The sequence below is a fragment of the Lactuca saligna genome, chromosome 8 (genome assembly GCF_052625555.1).
Source record: "Lactuca saligna cultivar CGN05327 chromosome 8, ASM5262555v1, whole genome shotgun sequence".
NCBI lineage: Eukaryota > Viridiplantae > Streptophyta > Magnoliopsida > Asterales > Asteraceae > Lactuca > Lactuca saligna.
In genome coordinates, this window is record NC_136424.1 from 217,600,967 (window position 1) to 217,614,303 (window position 13,337).

General features: G+C 32.1%; 1 protein-coding gene across 2 annotated transcripts; it reads right to left on the reverse strand.

Annotated features, from left to right (window-relative positions):
* Positions 1-7,757: 7,757 nt before the first annotated feature.
* On the reverse strand, positions 7,758-10,874 carry LOC145012696 (reticulon-like protein B9). Of its 2 annotated transcripts, none has more exons than XM_078971491.1 (5): positions 10,709-10,874; positions 10,262-10,442; positions 9,858-9,990; positions 9,590-9,659; positions 7,758-8,001 (listed from the first exon to the last, which is right to left on the reverse strand). In XM_078971491.1, exons 1-5 carry the CDS (start codon positions 10,812-10,814, stop codon positions 7,832-7,834), a joined length of 660 nt encoding a protein of 219 aa, XP_078827617.1. In that variant the 5' UTR covers positions 10,815-10,874; the 3' UTR covers positions 7,758-7,831. The 2 variants fall into 2 exon arrangements, with proteins under 2 accessions (XP_078827617.1, XP_078827616.1); XM_078971490.1 differs by having other exon boundaries at positions 10,688-10,874.
* Between the last annotated feature and the right edge of the window lie 2,463 nt (positions 10,875-13,337).

The window sequence follows — 13,337 nt, forward strand, 5'->3', positions numbered from 1 at the left end:
TCGAGCAATACACACTACCTTGCCAAATGTAGTTACTCAGGTACGAGATGCAATAATGAGTGAATGTGATATCCCTAAAATCACGGCCAGAAAAGACCGGTTTCATTTATGCTTTTAAAATAATTTCAGAGTAAATCCATTGATTTAAAAGAGTTGCGGAATTTGTTACCAAAACAAAAAATGATAAAATAAAGTTTATCAAAGCATTTCATCAAGAGATGCATTTTCATTATATAACAATATTCGGGATGTCATGTTCCGATACAGACCAAAAAGCATAAACGACATATTACAAGCCATACAACAGTTATATACATATATATGCTCATAAACAAAACAACTTGATGATTCATCCATCTTATGCCATCGCGCCACTTCCTGTAATACAAATAAGACTGAGTAGGTCAGGCTTGGGAGCCTGGTGAAAATATAGGGTTTTCAACCCACAATAAATAATTATATTTAATTTCACCAACCAACAATAACCCGATTACCCATTCCCGTTATCCTCACTTTACGTCCCTAAAACAACATCTATTACAAGGGACCTAAACTAGGATTTTCATCGGGACGGACATTACTTCAAGGGATTCCTAAACAATAGATGTCCTAAAGGCAACCATGAGGGGGATAGAGTACACCGGTAAACACATCGTTCACAACACTTACAGGTTATGAACGTGCTAGCGTTCCACTGGACTATCAAGAAAGAGTCCGTGGTTGTCATCTATACTCCGCTAGATGACTAGGTCAACAACAACAACATCGAGGCCTCTCATCTGTTTATCACACATCAACTATCTACCCATGTTCTACCCAACATATTAGTAGATAAAAATATATATTTTTATACATAGTTTAAAACCTGTATAACATTCTCATTCAATACATATTCCAAACAACAGATGAGACACATACACATAACACGTATTTCATAGAGAATAAATCATATCTATAAGATAGAAGAAAGTGAATATACATTCAGACATATAACAACAAAATATACACATAACATGTATTTCATATAAAATACTTCATAATTATGCGTTAGAAGAAAGTAACTACACACTCACTTGATCAGAAGATGATCGGACAGAATCGACTCGGGAATTGCACTTCTCGGGATCCTCGGGGCTTCGGGACTTGCTTTGGGGCTCGAGAATGATACCGGGGCTTCAGGGTATAAGTTGCACGCAAAACGATGCAAAACGATGCAAAACGGGAGAGAGAGAGAGAGAGAAGAGAAATTGAGCAAAAGAATCGGCTGCCCTCGCATGCCCTTTTATAGAGGCTGAAGCCTCGCATTACGTTAGGCGTAATGCTCTACGCGAGGCGTAGTGCGGAACGTCACTGCATTCGTCATCGAAGCACTTGAGTGCGAGGCGGTGCATGCATCGGGGTACGCTGGGCGTACTCAACTACGCTGGGCGTAGTTCGGATCAGATCGGTGACTCCTTTGGATATCCATCCGAATTAAAGATTAAATAATAAATATTAATTATTTAAAAACTTCAGAAATTCATATCTTCTTCATACGAACTCCGTTTTCGATGTTCTTTATATCCACGCGTAGGTGAGACTACACTCTACAACTTTCGTTTAGACTCCGTCGGATAATTTTTATTTATTCTTATTATTTCTTTTTAGTAGGCCGGGAGAGGAAAACTCTGTTATAAATTCATAACTTTTTCATCTGACGTCCGCTTTCGCCTATCTTTTTATCGTTTCACTACTATTAACGAGATCTTCGATTCTCGTTTAGATTGTTTCGGCTAAAACCGCTCTAACGTAAATTTCACTTTTTACGTCATTCAACATAGTCGGTTCTGTCGCGAAACTTCGACAGGTCATAACTTCTTCGTTATAACTCGAATTTCGGCATTCTTTATATCTCTGAAATCCTTGTTTCAACCACCAGAACATTATCCGTAGATATCGGCTTTATCTAATATTTTATTTTGACGCTTTATTTTTATACTTAATTCAATTAAGTCACACAGTTAAGAACAAAACACATAATAGTCAAATAATACACTTCTATTATTTTAAAACGGGTTATAAAGGTTAACCTAGACTATTATATCAACATTAATGACAAGCCCATAAACACAGGCGTTACAGTGAATACCAAGGTAACTTGGGCGGAGGTGAAGAAGATTACGAGTATAGTACACCAAATACAAATCCCGGCCCAAGCATTGCAGAACCCTTAAGGCACATTGACAACCATCAATGAAGGGGTTGTAGTTACAAGATGTTCATGAATTGTAAGCCACCCATATTTAACGAAGAAATTGATCCCGTTTTGTCATCAAAATGGATCATGGAGATTGAGGGAACATTTTATACTAGCAAATGTACGGATGAGGACAAGGTGATTTATGTTGCGACAATGTTAAAAGGGGAGGTAATACATTGGTGGGGCATGGTGAAGGAAGTTAAGGGGCATGAGGCGGCCAAGAAGATGTCGTGGGATGAGTTTCTAAGAATCTTTAAAGAAAAGTTTAACTCTTGAACAATGGTTAAACAGTTTGAGGAAGAATTCTTGAGGTTAGAACAAAGGAATATGACTGTGAGAGAGTACACCAGTAAGTTCACGAAGAAAACTAGGTTTGCCGAATTTTATGTATCTATGGAAGAAAGGAGGGTGGAGAGGTATATTTGGGGACTAAAAACCTCCATTTGTGAATTTGTAGAAATTAAAAAACCAGGTACCTTCCAATCTGCTATATACACTGCGGAAGGCCAAGAATGGGAAAATAGTCATCAGGGTGAGAATAAGGATTCAGGAAAAGGGGAGTTGGAAAGTTTAAATACAAATTCAAAGAAAGGCAAGACTTCAAGTTCAGATCGTAACTATGATCAACAGTCTGGGATAGAACAATGTACTATATGCAAACGATTCCATAAGGGGGAGTGTAATACGAACCAAAGAACTTGCTACAAGTGTGGAAAGATAGGACACATCGCTTCAAATTGTAAAATGGGGAAAGTGTGTTATGAATGCGGGTCCCCAGACCATATCAGGTTAAACTGTCCTCTGAATAAGGGTAACAATAATCAATGCATTATGGCAGATAAAGGGAATCGGTCGGGAGATGAAAAGGCAGAAACGACAAGAACAAAAGGAAGAGTTCTCCATATGACAGCTCAGGAAGCTCAGGATACCCCGATATAGTGGCATGTGCTTTCTTAGTAAACTCTATATTATGGGTGGTATTGGATATGGATGCAGACATTTTTTCATTAGTTTTTGTAAGTGCCTAAATATGGTTGTAAAAGTTTTAGAAATAAAGACTAATGATGACCACTGTGTAAACGTAAGAACAGAATTTGATGATTGTTTGATTTAAATAGACAGTTGTTAAGCACCATTAATACTAGCACCCGTATCACTATGAGATATTAATATCAAGATATGAACAGATTGGTTGTCGAAAACCAAGTTAAATAGATTACAAGAAAGAAACTATTCTGGAGTAGGTGCCACATAGGGGAACATGATATTACATGTATACCAGTTTTAAGGGAGTTCTCGAGAGTCCTATTGGTTAACACCAACAACGATGAAAGAATTTATGTAGCAGTTGTAGGACCTGTAAGGATTTGTTTGACACAGTACATTACCGTGGGGTGCATCGATGTTGTTCATCACGAAGAATGATGGGACGATGTAAATATGTGTAGATTACCAAGAGTCAAAGAAGGTGTAAGATCTTTACTGACTACAAGAGTGTCAATTTCATGTTTGATCAGATATGATTGAACATGAGACAACAAGATAAGTGGAAATTCTAAGAGACTGTGACTATGAGGTATTATGTCACCTAGTGAAGGATAACATTTTCACTTATGCTCTAAGTCATAAGTTAAGGAAGGAATCAAGCAAGATTTAAAATGATGAGAATTTATGTAAGTGTCAATTTACTGGGTGGGCAGAAGAAGAGTCAGAAAGAATCCATGGAAGAGGATAAGTGGAAAGTTTTTAGATTTGTTTAGCTGGTGTATGATGACACATTTAATGGGGACATGGGTGTATGATAGTCGGAAACATAACGGGTGTGTTGAGATTGAAGGGAGATTGGATTTGAGAAGTTACTCATTTCCTTGGATATTTAAATGCTTGAGCATAACGAAGAGGTTGTGCCAAGTAGGAGGGACGTGGACCAATGGTTGTTTCTCTGGATACCTAAAATGTTCCTTTAAATTGTGTCATTGGGTGAAACATACTTATGGGAAAAGTTATTAATGAGATCGTTCGCTTGTCTATTTATGATCAAAACCTTAGTTTCATATCATCATTTTGGAAGAGTTTACAATGAGAAATGGATTATCTGGTCAAGAAGTTGAGGAATGTGGAGACACAACTCATGAAAGCTCAGTGAATGTAGCATAAAGGGGTCAGATGTGACATAGGGAAACGTATGAGATAAGAAAACCAAATATCCTTATTTGGTTGTTTAGTTCAAATTCCAAGACGAAAATTTTCTGATGGGGGAAGTTTGTGATAACTCAAATTAAAATAAATATATAAATATATGGTCTAAGTATATTATTATAATATAATGATTAAGGAATTTACTAGGTGTAATTATGTTTAATTAGGGAAAATAACGAGGATTAAACCTTAGAAACTGTCACTTTGATTTGAGGCTTAAATTCAGAATTTTGAGTGATCTAGAGAGGTTACAAACTTAGGGATTATATAGAGCTCGAAATTTCTGGTAGAAACCCCACTGGAATTGTGAAGAAAGGTTGAGAAACAAGGGAGAAATTGGGGCTAGAAGTTCATGAGGATTTTCGGCATTTTGCTTGGAATTAAGGTATGATTATCCGATTTAAGCTCGGTTAGGTTGGTTAATTATGTTTGTATACATGCTATACATATTCTGGTTCTATCCGACGTTACCGTCCGAACAAGAAATGAACGAATTTTGTGAAAATCGAATGAATATAATTTTGGGTATAAAATGTTTAAATACATCTTCATGTGAGTTTATTGCTGGAATTTATTTATGGAGATATGCTAGTAAGAATTGGAGATATTTAATGGTAATTTTATATATTAATTTGACATAACTTTTGAAGCTTCAACATATATGATAATGGCATAACAAACAAATGAAATTCGGGTAAAGAAGATGATATATTTAGGTCAATTTGTTTTATGTGTATTTGAATAAAAAAAATAAAAAAGAAATAAAGGTTGCCATATGGATTCTTTAAATTTCATTTATGAAAGTGGGGTCTTGGATCCACATCCGTTTCATATCAAAATTAATTTTTCAAAAATAATCCTAATATATAGATAACTTGTTGATGTTATTTTATATAATAGTCCAATCGTTTTTATATCGTTTGAAATTGAGAACTCAAAGTTACAAAAATGATCCCTACAATCTTAACAAATTGCTAATTTTCATTAATATTAATATTAGTTTAATTATTATTATTTTTGCAGTACCTAGTTATGATTATTTTGAATTAATTTTTTTTCCACATATTATTTTATGAGTTTTTCTGTTTTATTAAATTCATATAATATTTTAATATAATAGTTGCAGTAAATGTAGTAATAAATAGATATCAATTTCATTAAGTAATTTACATTTTAATATCAAAATTTTCAAATTAAAGTTCATTAGTTTCTTCTGTATATTTATTTAAATTAGTCGTTTAATTTTAAAAGATAAAAAAATTTCAATGATAATAATTTATTATTTTTCTTATTGTCTTCAAAATTTAAAAATCTTAAATATTTGAACCTTTATATATATATATATATATAGTGTACCCGCACGATGCGGCGGTACGAATAATCGTTTTCAACGAATTGTTCAGAGCGACGATTTGTTACTCTTTGGCGACTGCAACAACATGTTGGAATATATGTTTTCAATATCATCAGTTACTTTTCAGGAGATGATTAGTTTTTCTTTCTAAATGCCTCAAATATTTTAATTTCGATCAATACTTTCTTTTTAATCATGATCTTCTCTGGTTGCTTCAAATATTTTAATTTCGATGAATATGTTCTTTTTAATCATGATCTTCTCTCCTTACTTTTAATATAAAAGTCACATATGAAGAACATCATGTTAAATCCTTAATCGCTTATGTAATTTGTTTAGTAATTTTTTTTTATTACTTTTAAGAAAAAAATATTAATGTTAGATATTATAATTAAGTAGATTGACGTTTATTTTAATGTTATTGTATTTTCATTTCGGGTATACATACAATACGGCTGACGATGATTAGTAATTCATAAATCAATTTTACTATTACATTTTGACTAAATTTAATACAAATTGGCGACTAATTGAGAGGTATGTTAAAACGAACAGTAATTCATAAATCAATTTCACGATTACATTTTGACTAAATTTAATACCAATTGGCGACTAATTGAGAGGTGTGTTAAAACACTAATCCTATTTTAATTTGTTTCTTTACAACAAATTTTATCTTTTTTCGGATGACGATAAATTAATTTCTTTGAGCACACTACGAATACTTATTTTTTAGCGGGAACAGGTGAATGTTTAATCGTCGTGAGCATGACGGATGTGTATGATTGATGAGGATGAGAATTGAGAATCATACTCATTTCATTGGATATTTAAAATACTTGAGTATAATGGATGATAAGTTGTCTCAAGGAGAAGGGAAATGAACATTTTGTTTTTTCTCTTGATAAATCAGATAATATGTTTTGTTGTATGATTTATTTAAGATATATGATAAAATATATGTTTTTTTTATAAGTGATGGACATGTATGTGGAACACGAACTCACTAGGCCCTACGCTTACCCATTTAGAAACTTTAAATGTGCGCAACCCAATAAACTATTTAGCAAGCGGAAGTTGGAAGGCCAATGAGAATGATTTATCAACAAGACAACAAAGGAGTTCTGCAAATATGTAACACCCGAAGTTGCTCAATTGAAGACTTTATTTTATTTTATTTTGCTTCTGTAGTAGTTTACTATATAAGTAAGTTCATGATTGATCTTGGGAGATGTTGCGGCGATTACTTTTCATTTAATCGACATTTGAAAATTGGGGTGTTACACCAAGTGAGAATTATGATAGCATCGATGGCGGTCCATAACTATATTAAAAAGGTTGGTAAGTATGATGAAATGTTTACAAGGGCACAACAAGAACCATACAATCCCATACGAGGTGGTACTAGTAGTGAATTTTACGAAGAAGATCCAAGTACACATTGCACGGATGATGATAATACGTATATAGCAGAAATACGAGATATTATTGCACAATGTATAATCATATTGTTGGGATGAATGTAATATGACGTTATCTATGATATTTTTATGAATTATTTACAATTTGTATTAACGTAATTTTAATATTTTCATTGTCTAATAAAAAAAATAGATTTTTTTTAAAATTATTTTATAATTTATATTTTATATTTTCTAATAAAATGTTTACAAAATTATAATATGTGTGTAAAAAATTGTTAAGTATAAAATAATATATATAAAATAGTAAATCATTTTAAATATGTAAGTATGTCTTTTTTAGTCATTTTACAGGTAAAAGTTTATCCAAATATTTTTTTAAAAACAATTTTGATTTTTACTCCTTAAAATATTTCTTTTACAAAAAATCCTTTTATAAAAAGGACTTTTAAAATTAAAAAGTAATCTCAAACACCTCTATCACATGAGAAAATCAAAACCTCATTAGGGAAAAAAAATTATGAATTTTTTATACATTCTCTCCCCTTTATTTTATAATCATTTCTCTCCAATTTAGTAAAAAAAAAAAAGAATTAAATTGGGTATATTTGATGGATTTTACAAATATTTCTTTTGTTTGAGAGGCCATCTCGGTATCTTCGAAACAATATTTCTATCAAACGTCTTGTAGGCCTTCGAAATCCTCCATGTTAACGTCGCAAACAGAGAATTAACCTTTTCCTCATGCCTCTCATATAAATACGGTAGTGTCCCCATGCACACGATCCCTATTGCATAAGCCAATAAAATTCGTATTATGATTCTCAATGGTAAATATAAAAATTTCCACTAAAAGGGTAATATGGATCCATTAATAATATACGGGAGCTCACAACACCATTAAAAATGGTTTCCTGCCTTGTATACATTGGCAAATAACAAAAATCGCATAAAAAGAGATCTAACAAAAATTAAGAGGGATAAAAAATTAACAATGTTACTTAAAACCATCAGAAAATGTTGATTTGTCTTGGTTGTATGCATTGGTTGTGATTTAAGTGTCACTGAAACCACACTAAGAAAACCGTGTTTAGTTTTAATTTATCTGTCGCGTTTTGCGGTGACGAAATATATTTTACAAATGATGGGTTGCATATGTAAAATATATACAAAATAATTAGAAAACATGTACTAAATTCGGACATAAAGAAATCAGCCAACATTGCAATTTAGTATATAGGTACTATTTTGACCGTTATGTTTTGCAAGAGAATCCATCATTTTTCTAAATTGAATTTTAATAATTGTATTGATAAAACTTATGTATCGTTGAAAGTGATAATTTACAAAGTTCGAACGTCGATACGGTAAACATGAAAGTTTAGAAACTCGATGAAGCAAACATGAGAGTTTGGAAAGTTGATAGGGGTGAAAGTAATAATTTACAAAGTTCGAAATCGGTGGGATCAAAATGACATGGAGGTTAAATTAGAAACTTTAGAAAATAGGAGAGATGAGAATGATATTTTAGAAAGTTCAAAGTTAAAGTACTAAAAATAACATTTTACAAAACAAATAGCTAAAAGTTGTTATTTAAAAAACTTAAACGGTTTGAAGTGTCGACAAATTAGGCTGTGTTTGGCGCACCACAGATAGCTGATAAACTAATTTATTTTTCGAGATTTTTGAAGTTGTTATACCAAAAAATAGCTTATCAGCTAGCTTATAAGTTAACTTTTTAAAAAGCTACTTACTAGCTTTTTAGGAGATTTTTAAAAATTTTCAAATATACTCCTTAATTAATTATAAAAACACATTATTTTAAATATCTTTTTATATCATTTCATATCTTTCAGCTAGCTTTTCAGTTAGTTTTACCAAATATTATTTTTTATCAGCTAGCTTTTTAGCTGTTAGGTAACTTTTTATTTAACAGCTAACTTTTCGGCTAGTATCTAACTTTTCAACTATTAAGTTAAAGATAGCCTTAGCCCTCTATTTCAACTATCATTTTCTTATATGTATAAAATTTCAGTTTGGGAGACAAATAGTTTTCTTCTATGTTTTCTTTGCAATTATTGTTTCGAATTCACACGTAACAAACATGTATTTTGTGTTTATTATATCTGATTTTGTCTGAAATCCATATTGTAATTTTTCTCGGATCATTCCAAATATGATTTTGTGTAACTCTAGACAATTAGGTAGAAGTTACAGATTCGGGAAATTTTTGTACACAATACCTTGAATATCTAAGTTGATATTTATATTTAACCTTATATTTATTCGAAGGGGTGTAATATATGTAAAACAATTTCTATAAATAATATATTATAGAAAGGTACGAAAAGCAAGTTATAAACAAAGTTTGTTTACCAATGAACAGAAGATTTGATGTGGCGATGTAGTTCCCAATCGTTGAAAGCATTGAAATAACGAGAATCACCTGATCAAACATAAATTAAGGAATCCAACATATGAATACTGAAACTGATAAGACATTTGGATCTCCTTTTGGCAATATGTTGCAAAAGATTTGACGTATTCAAACAATTAATACTTACTGAGAAACAAAAAACGGTCTATATTAAATTTTCAACAGGTAACGAGAATATAATTGAACACGTAACCTTCAAAGTATTACCAAACAAAAGAGTTTAATGTCGTTTCCACAAGCAATGTAGATAAGCCACGACAAGAAGACGTTGAGTTTTTCACATATAACTTTACATAACATTGATTCCTCCAATAGGAACTTGGGGATTTCAGGAGGAGTCCTGTAACACATAATTCCAAACTTGTTAAACAACATAAAAACTATTGTAGTTTTTATTTAACCACTAACAAAATTTTAATTTTTTAACAACTTAGAATTTCTTTTTTTCTCTTTGCAAAAAAGCTGTAGTAAACTGAAAATTACAATCTGAAGAATACTAGCCTTGTTGTTATTATTATTATTATTATTATTATTATTATTAAATATCAACGTTTTAATGATTAACTAAATCATTAAAAAAATCAAAATAATTAAATTGAACTAGATCTTACCATTTGAAGACTTTGGCTCCATTGGACCAAATAAATATAACAAGCATGAGAGTGATGGTCAAGTGACAAAGAAATGTCACAAGGTTATATTCCGCAACCTCGAAAAGAAACCATAATGTCAACACCCCGATAAAAACAGCACCCGATACCACTTTGTTTCTCCATAATAAAATATTTGCAGCTGATAATTCAAAATTTTTGTTTCTTAGACCATATCTAAAACATAACACCATTTACAAAAGATGTTTCTTACTCCATTTTTGCAGTAACTCTATTTTAATCCATAAAAATAAAGTGAAGGAACATTAGTACTCCTTTTTTTATGTAATCTTGTGATTACTCTCTTTCTGGAGTTAGATTAGAGCATTTTAACTACTAAATATTTTTAAACCAAATGAAAAAAATATTCATATAACTATTGCTTACATTTAATTTCACACATCATACATTTTCCACCTCCGAGTATTTCATAGATTGGCCTTTCGCGGCCAAACAACCTCATTCTTCGTGCTCTGTTGTCATTGTCATTCGATAAGTAAGTGTAAGTGGACATTTTCCTTTTCTTATACTGTTTTTTTTTTCTCTAAAAATGAAAATAGTAAGGACTTTTGAAAGGTTGCTACAAAGGAGAGGATATAGAGAGAGGTGTAGGGATTCCAAGCTTGTAAGCAAGGTATATAGAGGATGAAGAAAGGAATGCCCTTTGGGCAGGGTTTACTTTGGTTATTAAAAAGTATATATTAATAAAATAAAAAGATTTATTATAATTAATGTAATTTAAAACTTTTATGGTAAAAATATTCTTTTTTTAAATGTAAACTAATAGAATATTCGTAACATGTTTCCCATTAAAGTCTTGAATTAGAATCTTGGCCTTTTTCTTGAGCAACTTTACACATGAACACACACATGGTGGCTTTTTTCATTGATTTAATAAATTGTTTCTTCGAGTTATGTTTTTAATGGGTCTATCAAGTCAACGACTCAATAGTAAGCCGAAATGAGTGTTAAATATTTATAATTTTATGAATCTTAAATCTTATTATTCAAATTAATTAAACTATTATTATTCAAATGACTTAAATTAATGTATTTAGTAATAGACACTTTGTATAATTACATATAAGGTAAATTACACGGATGATGCATGTGGTTTAGCGTAATTTGCGTGTTGGTCCATAACAACTCTTTTTAATTCGGACTGTCTCTACTTTATATTTTTAGTGCACGCTTGGTCCCTGTACATTCTAAAAAAACTAATTTACCCCCAGGACCAGTCCAAATGTATATGGGACCCGGGGCGAAAAGAAAAAAATGCCCCTCAAAGAAAAATAGAATAAAGATTAAGAAAAAATATCATTTATTCTTCACTATAGACATTTTCAATTGGCAATAACAAACAAACCAAATTGTTTATATTTTGAGTTAATTTGAGTTTGAACCAACTTTAGGGCTTAAAAAATCAATTAGGTAATAATTGTTTTATATAAATACACTATATAGCCTAGAATTTTTGGGCCCCCTGGAGACGTGGGCCCTGGACGGTCGTCCGGGTTGCCACTGTCTGGACCGGCTCTATTTACCCCTCATCCATTTCTTTTTTAATTAAAATTTTATTTGTTTATTTATTTATTATTTAAACAATAATAAATAAACCATTTCTGGCCACCTACCCCCAACCCTCCTCCCCTCTTTATGTCTTGTCACTAAAAACCATTTCTGGCCACCACCACCACAAACCTCCGATCACTACCACCGCTACGAATAAGAACCCTATAAGCAAAACAAAAATTATAGATCCAAACTAGATACAAAATAAAACCATAGATCCGTAAACAAATTACAAAGCAAAAAACCATAGATTTAACGAGATATGGTCCATCTTTTCATTGTTCTTTTAAAATCTGAGTCTAGGTATGCGACAAAGACATTAAAACTGAAGTAGAAATCATAAATTAAAATCAAATGAAACCCATAAATAAGAATTCACAATCAAAATTAAAATGTTTGAAACCCCAACACTTTCATGATGAAATCCCATCTGAAACGATTAATGAAGCAAATCACATTTGAAGCCCGTAATGGTGCTCTCAAGCCATTGGTTCTCCATCAACCCTTCCCGTGAATGTTTCCAATAACAGTGGGTAGAGATCTCGTCGAGGCTATGGGATAGAGAGACACAGAGAAAGGGGTAGAGAGAAAAAGAAAGATAAACACACACACACACACACGGAGAGAGAGAGAAAGAGAGAGAGAGAGAGAGAGAGAGAGTTGGTATTCGTTTCCAAACTATAACTAGTTTTTTTTAAAAACAAATTATGGTCGTTTCATAGATATATTGTGTCTTTGGAGTGAAATCAAGATTGATGGCGACTTTAGAGTTGTTTTCGGTGAAGTAGACAGGTGATGGAGGATGGCAATAGTCGACGATGGCTCTAGAGCGCAAATCGACACTCATATATCGCTCAATGGATGCTTTAGATGGGCTTAGAAAGAGTATAAAGGTGTCGAGGCATGGTCAACGGCTTTGTTGAGGTTTTCGGACGGTGGCGGCGATTTTGATGTGGTATCTAGCGATGGTCGGTTTGGTGATCCATTAGGGTTCTTAAGTTCGTCACATAGTACCTGCAATTAGTGAAAGAATTTAGGTACCCGAGGCTTTTTGGGTCCTTGGAAATTAGATTTAATATGAAAAGAGGAACTTTTAACCTAGTCACAAACTCTAGTTTTGAGACTATTAATTAAGTCTACTTCTTCATTTAAAGGGACTAAAACATAAGTATTTGTCAGCTTCGTATGTTCACTGACCATACCCTTTGCATTTTGTGACAGGTTTCCAGGATTTGATAGATATATTCGAATCCTTGGATGATGAACTCCCATTTAATGATGTATTCACATATTTTTCATATGCTTCATGTATCTGCTCATTTGAGAATTTGCTTGATTGATACATTTTTCCTTTTCCTTCAAGCCAATGATCAATATTCCTTTTTGAAGTAATGCCTTTTTCATACGAAGCTTTCAATGTTTGTTTCTTCGTGTGATTAAGAAAGTTTGGCTTTTGGGGAACAAA